Raw genomic sequence first — 11,465 nt, forward strand, 5'->3', positions numbered from 1 at the left:
TCAAAGCAAGTTAGGGAATGTTTTCCGAGAGGGATAGAGGTGGTGTGGTGGTTAGATTTAAGTGGGGTAGTTAATGTTCAAAGCAGGAGGTAAATCCTATAATCTGTGTTTTTTCGAGTGAGGGGTAGTAGTGATAAATCGGGTGGTTAGAGATTTAACCGGGGTGGTGGGTGGTTAATGTTCAAAGCAGAAGGTAGGGGGTAGGATGCGCGGTTGGTGGAGTTGACGAGTTTGGTGGTTAAAAGTTTAGGAAGGGTGGTTAGAGTTGGTGTTCTGGGGTAGGGGTTCTAATGACTAGAGTGAGTGGTGATTAGTCTTTGGGGTAGGGGCAGTGGATGGGTTGAAGAGTTTTTCAAATGTGGGGACAGTGGACAGTTGGTAATCTGGAACAAGACAAACGAAAGCAGAGGTTTTTCTTTATTAATTAAATTTGGGCACGATCGTAAGGACATTTTTTCCGCACAGTTCACTGATGCACAAACACACCAGGTGTCTAACAAATTGACCGCTGCTCCATTCAGTATTCAGTTTCTATCTTTTTATTGGAGCAGTTATCAATTTTCCGCTGGTCAGGGGTTAGGTGGCCGTAAGGAAAATACACCTCATAATAGCGAAAGCAGAGGTTTTCTTTTATTAATTAAATTTGGGCACGATCGTAAGGACATTTTTTCCGCGCAGTTCACTGAAGCACTAGCACACCAGGTGTCTAACAAACACATCAGTTGTCTAACAAATTGACCACTGCTTCATTCAGTTTCTATCTTTTTATTGGAGCAGTTATCAATTTTCCGCTGGTCAGGGGTTAGGTGGCCGTAAGGAAAATACACCTCATAATATGGGTGTCAGAAATCTATGTAGATCAGCCCTAACTAGGTATGTACACATCTCAAAATTTGACTGGTAAAATATTTAAAAGCCTAACCATAAAGTCGCACAGTAACTACACATAGTAATCTAGGTACATAGATATTGTAGGTAGGTACATAATACATAAATAGTCGAACAGTTCAGACAAGCGACATTATCATTTCGTCATGCCCAGGTACCTAGCACTGTTCGGACGGTACCTATTACAGTAACGCCAATTTCATCATACGTACAGTAATACCAACTGCCAATGGCCACAGTATGAACTATCACAGTTAACACTAGAGTGACAAATTTAATAAACCAGAGTACCGCGCGAAGCAAAAGGTTAAGGAACTGAAGTGACCTGGTGTGAAGCGGTGACTTCGCCACAAATGGGTTAATTATAGCGTGAGGAGGAAATTCGGGCTAGTCTACTCCTTGTTTATAGTCCCCTAGCTAGACGCTGATCTACTCCCTGTTTATAGTCCCCTATAGCTAGACGCTGATCTACTCTCTGTTTATAGTCCCCTAGCTAGATGCTGATCTACTCCCTGTTTATAGTCCCCTAGCTAGACGCTGATCTACTCTCTGTTTATAGTCTCTCAGCCAGACTATCCCTCAGCCAGACTACTAATTTACAATTAAATTATAATTACTTTTCGTACTTTCCCATATGGCAAAGAAAATATTGAGCAATGAAGAATATTTAAAATATCGTATCGTATACCTATTTGCAAATACAAAGGTAGTTATTATGTACCTACCTACCTAATGTCTTTCATGGAATTTCACATTTATTGGGCTAATAATCAATTTTCTAGGATTCTAGGATGTTGACCCAAGTCCTCTTCATAGAGGCAGATCAATTTCTATTCCAGGATGCTGGCTCAAATCCTATCTAGGCTCAAATCCTATTCAGGCTCAAATCCTATCCAGGCTCAAATTATATCTAGGCTCAAATCCTATCTAGGCTCAAATTCTATCCAGGCTTAAATCCTATCTAGGCTCAAATCCAAGATGACCAAGTTCTAGTCTAGGATGCTGACTTAACTCCTCCTTCACGGTCCTCTTCGTACCAGGTGGCCAATTTTTCGGCCATCTCTTTGGAGGATCGCAGGATGAACGCATGCTTGATGTTTTCCGTACACATGTACGCCCGGATGGAAGGACATTTCTGGGTCAGATTGGAGTAGAAGGACACCGGACACCAGTAGTCCTTGGCGCCGAAATAGATGCGGAATTTGGACGCGTGCTGTTCCAACGTCTGAAATCATGAAATGGGATAAATAAAAATAATCACATCAATACATATATAATCTTGTTTGGCTGGGGAACGTTAAATAGGGAATAGACCAGCTTAATCTGGCTGGGGCACTTTAAACACGGAGTATACCAGCCTGAATTTCCCTCGCTAACGAAATAGCAAAGGTTCAGTGCGAAGGGCATCCACTCGTAAAAGGGCAACCACTGTTATTTGTAGCCAAAACCAAATGTCAGCCCAAAGCAATCACCCTAGTTAGGGCTGATTGAGAGGCTGACGAAAAAGGCCGATCCCGTGTGTACACGGGAAAAGGCGAAGGAAAAGAATATAATCACATCATTATAATCTTGAATGCCAGCCTTAACGGGGCCGAGAAAAGCCAGCAGTACGTGATTAAGGCACTGGTCATCCATCTAACTAGACGCAATGTTGAATGTTGTCTAACAAAGTACTCTTTGAGAAATACATACTTTCCGTCGTGCGTCAAAGCTGTTCAAGATACGTCTGCCAAAAGAATACTTTCCGCCATCGTACTTACCTCAACGTCCAACTCTTTGATCTTCTCCATTTCATCCCGAGCCAGAAAGAAGGCCTGCCGCAATATTTTCGGATTGATCAAGGAATTGGGACCAGTCTACTCCCTGTTTATAGTCCCCTAGCTAGACGCTGATCTACTCTCTGTTTATAGTCCCTCAGCCAGACTAGAAAGAGAGAGATAATAAGAACACGTAAAAATAATTACAAAATTCTAAAAATGCTAGGTATACATGATTATTATTTAAATAAAACAAGTATCTGAAACGCTGAAAAATGAGATTGAGTAAGAGATTCTAGGGCTATTAAAAAAGCCTATCTGATTGCTGATTGGTCATCCAGATTATCTCCTACCAATTAGGAACCAGAAGTCTACGAGAATTTTACCGCAGTTTCAAAGATCTATTTTTTAAGGCTTTAATGGCAGGCTTCTCACCTAGTGAGCTCTTCCACTCAACAGGTTTTGTCAGCTTAATAGCCGATATTAATGTCGTAGCAATCAACAAAAAAAATAAACACATTATGGCTGTATGGTCGAGGCTTAGTGCCAAACCAATGCCAAAAAAAAATATAAAAAAATAAACACATTATAATAAATGAAAAAAAAAATTAACTAAAAAGGACTTTCTTAGTTCCCTTTAAAAAATAGCTCATCTCATCCTAGGGGATTTCGCCAAAAATAAATGCTAAAAAAGTTCGGAGCAAAATGTACTGAATGACTGAGGTCACTGACCTTAAACGCTACGTAAAGTGTTGCAAAAGGTACCTACCTAATGTCTTTCTACCTACTTACCTACCTATGAGTCAGTCAGAAACATAATTATTTTTATGAGTGATTATAATTTCTTCTTCGCCTTTTCCCATGTTCAGATGGGGTCGGCGTTTGTCATCGGCCTCTCAATCAGCTTTAGAGTGATCGCTTTGAGGCCAAATGTACACATCTCAAAATCTCACTGGTAAAATCTTTGTAGGTGCCTAACTATAAAGTCCCACAGTAACTGCACATAGCAATCTACATATGTAGATATTGTAGTTACATAGTACATTATAGTCGCTCAGTTCAGACAAGCGACATTATCATTTCGTCATGCCCAGGTACCTAGGTCCTAGTAATACTGTAATAGGTACGGACGGTACCTATTACAGTAACGCCAATTTCATCATACGTACAGTAATACCAACTGCCAATGGCCACAGTATGAACTATCACAGTTAACACTAGAGTGACAAATAAACCAGAGTACCGCGCGAAGCAAAAGGTTAAGGAACTGAAGTGACCTGGTGTGAAGCGGTGACTTCGCCACAAATGGGTTAATTGAAACCTAAACAGGAGGAACTGGGTTCCTATTAGTTAGCTTAGAGGTTAGGACTACTGCCTCGTAAAAACTAAAAACACTAGGTCGCGGGTTCGATTCCTAGCCGGGGCGAATTTTATGGTAAACAGATAGGGTTCGTTTTCGGAACGGCCGGAGTTCTTCTATCATGTCTTCCTTCTCTCTATGCTTTCGGGACGGTAAGGCCTTAGCAGTTATTTTTGGGTATTTCTTTTCAATCTTATTCTTATCAGCTTATCATTGTTCATTTTATAATGTATTACTGTGTACTTTTTATGTTCGATTAACTCCTTAAAATACCTACATATTACCCCTACATTACATTTACAAATTTGGAATAGAAGCAAATCTGGATCACCAGCAGCATCAGCTTCTTGCTGAATTTTTAACGTTCTCACTAGAAACCGTTGCATAGCTCTCGGTTAAAGGATAGCCACCAGGACACCCCATCTTCATTTCCGAGGAGACTCTCTCCTGAAATAAATCTTGAGTGAGCCCGGCGGATACACATACCAGCAGCTCGCATATTGGCCACTGTCACTCTGGCTCTGATCCAGCCCAAGGTCGCCCCCATAGATTTCTTCCATTTTACCACCAACCTTTCAGATAGCACATGGATGAAACTGATCATCTGGGGAGCGAATAAACCATCAACTGATGTTGCTTAAGTACTCACCGAAGCATTGATCAAGGCCACAGTAGCTTCAACACCGTATGGATCAGGAGCTTCGAAGTACTTGACACGTAACATGATGTTGGCTAGAAACCGCTTTACTCCGGCTGGTAATACGCGGAATATCTGGAACAAATACAAATTAAAATTAACAAATTTGGAACAGAAGCAAATCTGGATCATCAGCAGCATCAGCTTCTTGCTGAATTTTTAACGTCCTCACTAGAAACCGTTGCATAGCTCTCGGTTAAAGGATAGCCACCAGGACACCCCATCTTCATTTCCGAGGAGGCTCTGTCCTGAAATAAATCTTGAGCGAGCCCCTCGGATACACATACTAGCAGCTCGCATATTGGCCACTGTCACTCTAGCTCTGATCCAGCCCAAGGTCGCCCCCATAGATTTCTACCATTTTACCGCCAACCTTTCAGATAGCACATGGATGAAACTGATCATCTGGGGAGCGAATAAACCATCAACTGATGTTGCTTAAGTACTCACCGAAGCAAAGCACAGAATCACAGGACTAAAATAGGTCATCACGGGGACTAGAAAGTCCGCAGCCGGCGTGTCACGGATACGCTCTAGCGTTGGGAACAGCAAGTAGCAGCAGCCCACCAGGGGGCCCGGTTGGGGGGCCTCCCGGAGGAGGTCTACGATCATTCTGCTGCCCACCGAATGCCCTATAATAATAATAATAATAATAATAATAATAATAATAATAATATTAAATGTCCTATATTTTAGCCAATAATTAAATACGAGCAACACGACACAATTTTCTCGCCTCACACAAATAATACCAACAATTCAAAATTGAAGTGAGCACAGAAAAATCAAAAATGCTTGGAAAACTGTACAAGATTACTTGCAACAAAAGAATGGGACAAAGAGAAATTTCATGTGAAGGATGAAGATCAAAAGAATGAATTCCCATGGACCTGAGCTGTTTCCTCCTCAGTCGACACAAACTTGAGCTATTTTTGCTAAAGTTTTAGACGAGGAGGATTCAGCTCTAGGTTCGTTGAGCTTGTGAAAGAATTGTTAGATGAAAAAAATAAATAATAATAATAATAAGAAATGGACTGAAAGAATGAGCAACGAGAGAGTATTGCAACTGGTTGGTGAAAGTAGACAGATTTGGAAGACACTGGAAGAAAGAAGACATAAATGGATTGGACATTTGTTTAGACACAATGAGTATTCGGTCAATATCATAGAAGGAAGAAGAGATGGCAAGCAAGGAAGAGGAAGGCCAAGATTGATGTACATTGATCAAGTTGTGAAGGCATCGGGTTGTACCAGTTATCAAGAAATGAAAGCGAAGACATCAGATCGATCGGAATGGAGAGCTGCCAACCAATCTTAGGATTGATGAGAAAGAAGAAGAAAAATAATCACATCAATACATATAATCTTGTTTGGCTGGGGAACGTTAAATAGGGAGTAGACCAACTTAGTCTGGCTGGGGCACTTTAAACACGGAGTATACCAGCCTGAATTTCCCTTGCTAACGAAATAGCAAAGGTTGAGTGCGAAGGGCATCCACTCGTAAAAGGGCAACCACTGCTATTTGTAGCCAAAGCCAAATGTCAGCCCAAAGCAATCACCCTAGTTAGGGCTGATTGAGAGGCTGACGAAAAAGGCCGATCCCGTCTGTACACGGGAAAAGGCGAAGGAAAAGAATATAATCACATCATTATAATCTTGAATGCCAGCTTTAACGGGGCCGAGAAAAGCCAGCAGTACGTGATTAAGGCACTGGTCATCCATCTAACTAGACGCAATGTTGAATGTTGTCTAACAAAGTACTACCGCTGCTGGCTTGTCTTTGAGAAATACATATGTACATACTTTCCGTCGGGCGTCGATGCTGTTCAAGATACGTCTGCCAAAAGAATACTTTCCGCCATCGCACTTACCTCAACGTCCAACTCTTTGATCTTCTCCATTTCATCCCGAGCCAGAAAGAAGGCCTGCCGCAATATTTTCGGATTGATCAAGGCCACAGTAGCTTCAACACCGTATGGATCAGGAGCTTCGAAGTACTTGACACGTAACATGATGTTGGCTAGAAACCGCTTTACTCCGGCTGGTAATACGCGGAATATCTGGAACAAATACAAATTAACATTTACAAATTTGGAATAGAAGCAAATCTGGATCACCAGCAGCATCAGCTTCTTGCTGAATTTTTAACGTTCTCACTAGAAACCGTTGCATAGCTCTCGGTTAAAGGATAGCCACCAGGACACCCCATCTTCATTTCCGAGGAGACTCTCTCCTGAAATAAATCTTGAGTGAGCCCGGCGGATACACATACCAGCAGCTCGCATATTGGCCACTGTCACTCTGGCTCTGATCCAGCCCAAGGTCGCCCCCATAGATTTCTTCCATTTTACCACCAACCTTTCAGATAGCACATGGATGAAACTGATCATCTGGGGAGCGAATAAACCATCAACTGATGTTGCTTAAGTACTCACCGAAGCAAAGCACAGAATCACAGGACTAAAATAGGTCATCACGGGGACTAGAAAGTCCGCAGCCGGCGTGTCACGGATACGCTCTAGCGTTGGGAACAGCAAGTAGCAGCAGCCCACCAGGGGGCCCGGTTGGGGGGCCTCCCGGAGGAGGTCTACGATCATTCTGCTGCCCACTGAATGCCCTATAATAATAATAATAATAATAATAATAAATGTCCTATATTTTAGCCAATAATTAAATACGAGCAACACGACACAATTTTCTCGCCTCACACAAATAATACCAACAATTCAAAATTGAAGTGAGCACAGAAAAATCAAAAATGCTTGGAAAACTGTACAAGATTACTTGCAACAAAAGAATGGGACAAAGAGAAATTTCATGTGAAGGATGAAGATAAAGAGGCGAAAGAAAATGGGAAAGCGGTCTGTTTTTTTTTTTCTTCTCAGCATTTTCCGAACCTTCAGTATTAAAGCATTTCGCGTGGTGACGGGATTTCAACAAAAGGAATTTCGTTGCAATTTTTTCCAGTTGAAAAAATATCGCGCATATTGTGGTAGGTAGATGTAATTTGTGGTGATTTTTCTTTAAAAATTAAACGTAATATTAAATTTGCGATATCTGTATTTTTTTTCTCCCGAAATGTGTGCCTAGTATATTGTCGTATATTTTGTGCTGAAAGTGTGTGGAGTTGCTACATTTATTGGAATTTAAATTTAAAGGTAAGACTTGGTAGGAAATTAATATTTTTTGTGCTTGATATTGAATTTTTTTTTATTTATTTTTAAAACGTATTTAATAGGACCTAGTGCTTATTTTATTGCCAATAAATTTAAATAGTTCAATAAATATTTGTATCATAAGAATTAAATTTTGATTAACGAAAGGAATCTTGATTGTATTAAGCACCAAATTAACCAGCAGCATAGATAACACGTTGAATGAAACATCAGTTTCCGATAAATCACCAAAGTTATGCAACGTTGCGCGTGGTTGGTATCCGGATCTGGTATCTGGCAATTGCCTGGCCTTTTCCGATCCCACTCAGGCTGGATGAGATAAATGTGAGGTGGCTAGTAGACTGTCACCAAATAGAAGCTAAAACCTCCGTCATTAAAGACTTTAACATTTATATAGTGACATTAAACCCCATAAAAGAAAATGTAAAGCAGAAACACGTGGTAGAGAGAGAGAGAGAGTGTCAGAGTGAGAGAGAGTCAGAGTGAGAAAGAGAGAGACGGTGACGTGAGAGGGGATGTGGGACTGAATGAAGGTGAGCTTGTGTTGCGTCTGACCGGAAAGATTGTAAAGGGCCTCGTTGGATTTGTCGGACAGCGGGGGGAGGCTGAGTTGAGGCTCGTGCCGTGACGGAGGGAGTTCGTGTCCTGAGAAAGCAGAGCATTTTCAAATCATTTGTTATAGCTTCGAGATAGATACAAACAAGAAAAAATACTGCCAGCCTAGTTAGCTTAGTTGGTAGCGCGTCTGCCTTGTAAGCGCTAGGCCGCGGGTTCGATTCCCGCCCGGGGCAGATTTTATCCTGATGGGATAATGTTTTCGTTCTCGGAACGGCTGGCTTTCTCCTACCCTGTCTTCCTTCTCTCTTCGATTTCGGCACGATAAGACCCTACCAGTTACAGTTCCCACTATCAAACCTCTACAATTCATACTAAAAAAAAAACTCACCAAATCTATTAAAAACCATCCAGATACCTACTTACCTGCATGACTAATCATCCAAACGGGGACCTTGGTCCTGTTATGCAGCTCCTCCAGGAATGTCACATAGTATAACGTTACCCCAGGGTTTCCAGAGATACACAGAAACAATTCCTTACGTATTTCTTTATTTTTAAGGGGGAGTTATTTTTAGGGAATCTCAATTTTTCAGCGCTATCAGGGGCGGCCCCAGGGGGGGTCAACTTTAAAATCTTAAATGAGAACCTCCTACTTGTGATACATTATATCAAAGGTCTTAAAGAACGTAGTACTTTGATACAAATTTGAGATCGATCCGACAACCAGGGACGGAGTTATAGCCTATTCAAAATTTAATTTCTTCATGTTCTCCCGCCAATAGGGGAAGCACCAAAAATGGGAAATTTATATCGAGTGTTGATTTGTGCTTCAAATAGGTCCCACTAATGGTTCATATTGAAACTGAGACCCAGAAATGAAATTTGGACTTTCGGCCCTTTCGAAATTTTATTTTTGGAACCCATTTTCAGTGTTAATCATTAGTGGGACTTATTTGAAGCACAAATCACCAATATGAATTTCCCGTTTTTGGTGCTTCCCCTATTGGCGGGAGAACATGGAAAAAGTAAAATTTGAATAGCCCATAACTCCGGCCTTGGTTGTCGGATTGAGCTGAAACTTGTACCAAAGTACTACGTTCTTTAAGACATTTGATATGATGTACAATTAAAAGGGGGTTCTTATTTAAGATTTTAAAGTTGACCCCCTAGAGGCCGCCCCTGATGGCGCTAAAAATATATTCCCCTCAAAAATAAAGAAATACGTGTTTTAGTGTTTTCCCGAATTTCAAACAGTTCTTGAGTTTTCAGGGGTGGCACTGTGTTTACTATATAACCAGATGATCATTATACGTTTCGATATAGCATAGGTATATATTAGGAGCCTATTGAATAAATTAGACATATTGGTAGGTATAGGTACAATGCTACATACAGGGTGTTTAATAAAAAAGTTGCCACCCCTGAGAACTCAAGAACCGTTTGAAATTCAGAAAAACGCTGAAACACGTATTTCTTTATTTTTAGGGGGAAGTTATTTTTAGGGGATCTCAATTTTTCAGCGCTATCAGGGGCGGCCTCAGGGGGGGTTAACTTTAAAATCTTAAATGAGAACCTCCTACTTGTGATACATCATATCAAAGGTCTTCAAGAACGTAATACTTTGATATAAATTTGAGATCGATCCGACAACCAGGGACGGAGTTATGGCCTATTCAAAATTTAATTTCTTTATATTCTCCCGCCAATAGGGGAAGTACTAAAAATGGGAAATTTATATCGAGTGTTGATTTGTGCTTCAAATAAGTCCCACTAATGGTTCATATTGAAACTGAGACCCAGAAATGAAATTTGGACTTTCGGCCCTGATGGCCTTTCGAAATTTTATTTTTGGAACCCATTTTCAGTGTTAATCATTAGTGGGACTTATTTGAAGCACAAATCACCTATCAATATGAATTTCCCGTTTTTGGTGCTTCCCCTATTGGCGGGAGAACATGGAAAAAGTAAAATTTGAATAGCCCATAACTCCGGCCTTGGTTGTCGGATTGAGCTGAAACTTGTACCAAAGTACTACATTCTTTAAGACATTTGATATGATGTAAAATTAAAAGGGGGTTCTTACTTAAGATTTTAAAGTTGACCCCCTTGGGGCCGCCCCTGATGGCACTAAAAATATATTCCCCTCAAAAATAAAGAAATACGTGTTTTAGTGTTTTCCCGAATTTCAAACAGTTCTTGAGTTTTCAGGGGTGGCAACTTTTTTATTAAACACCCTGTAAGTAAGTACATTCATCTACAAATCTACATATATGCGTAAACATTATCACAAGGTACCTACATTATAGTCTCTCATAGTAAGTAGTCTTATCATTTCTAGGCCTGTCGCACATTGGAAACGTAGTCGCGCGATTTTTATAGTAGTTACACGATAACGCCTGAAAACCCTAATGAAAATGATACAGATCTCTCACACTGGAGTCGAGCGACTTAGGTCTAAAGGTGCCTATCCATAAAGTCGCACAGTAACTGCACATAGTAATCTAGGTACCTACATAGATATTGTAGGTAGGTACATAATACATAGGTAGGTACATCATTTTCATAGATTTTCTGGCAGTAGTGCCACTACGCGCTGCTAAAAGTCGCGCGACTACCCTTCCGATGAGTGACAGGCCTTAAAAAAATACCTATATATTTTTTTTTTTTTTTTGCGCGTTAGTCCTCAGAAATATGGTCACTTCTTAGGATGATGTAGGTATGAAGATTGTAGGTACATGCATACTGTGTAGGTAGGGTAGGTACCTATAGGTTAGGTTAGGTTAGGATACTTTAACCTTGTATTTGTATTATTTGTAATATTGTTGTAAAAATAAATGCCCCTGAGGAAGTACTTTGCAGTCCCATGGAAAAAAAAGGTTAGGATACTTTGGAGTTATCTCTTGCGAATAGCAAGAAGAGAGAGAGAGAGTGTGTGATAAAAATAGAGATGGATACTGAAAGAGAGAGAGAGAGAGAGAGAGAGAGAGAGAGAGAGAGAGAGAGAGAGAGAGAGAGAGAGAGAGAGAGAG

The 11,465-nt window shown here is 40.6% G+C and overlaps 1 protein-coding gene across 1 annotated transcript in view; it reads right to left on the reverse strand.

Annotated features, from left to right (window-relative positions):
* Positions 1–1,505: 1,505 nt before the first annotated feature.
* Positions 1,506–11,465, reverse strand: part of LOC103509562 (lipid droplet-associated hydrolase-like) — a 12,788-nt gene continuing 2,828 nt past the window's right edge. Inside the window, exons 2-10 of the mRNA XM_026823728.1 lie at positions 8,860–8,982; positions 8,374–8,523; positions 7,138–7,319; positions 6,574–6,762; positions 5,738–5,801; positions 5,153–5,334; positions 4,672–4,777; positions 2,649–2,731; positions 1,506–2,113 (exon numbers count right to left, since the gene is read on the reverse strand). Of these exons, the coding sequence (XP_026679529.1) occupies positions 1,883–2,113; positions 2,649–2,731; positions 4,672–4,777; positions 5,153–5,334; positions 5,738–5,801; positions 6,574–6,762; positions 7,138–7,319; positions 8,374–8,523; positions 8,860–8,982 (1,310 nt within the window). The 3' untranslated portion in view covers positions 1,506–1,882. The remainder of the gene's footprint in view (positions 2,114–2,648; positions 2,732–4,671; positions 4,778–5,152; positions 5,335–5,737; positions 5,802–6,573; positions 6,763–7,137; positions 7,320–8,373; positions 8,524–8,859; positions 8,983–11,465) is intronic.

Source organism: Diaphorina citri, unplaced genomic scaffold (genome assembly GCF_000475195.1).
Source record: "Diaphorina citri unplaced genomic scaffold, Diaci psyllid genome assembly version 1.1 scaffold23, whole genome shotgun sequence".
Classification (NCBI taxonomy): Eukaryota; Metazoa; Arthropoda; class Insecta; order Hemiptera; family Psyllidae; genus Diaphorina; species Diaphorina citri.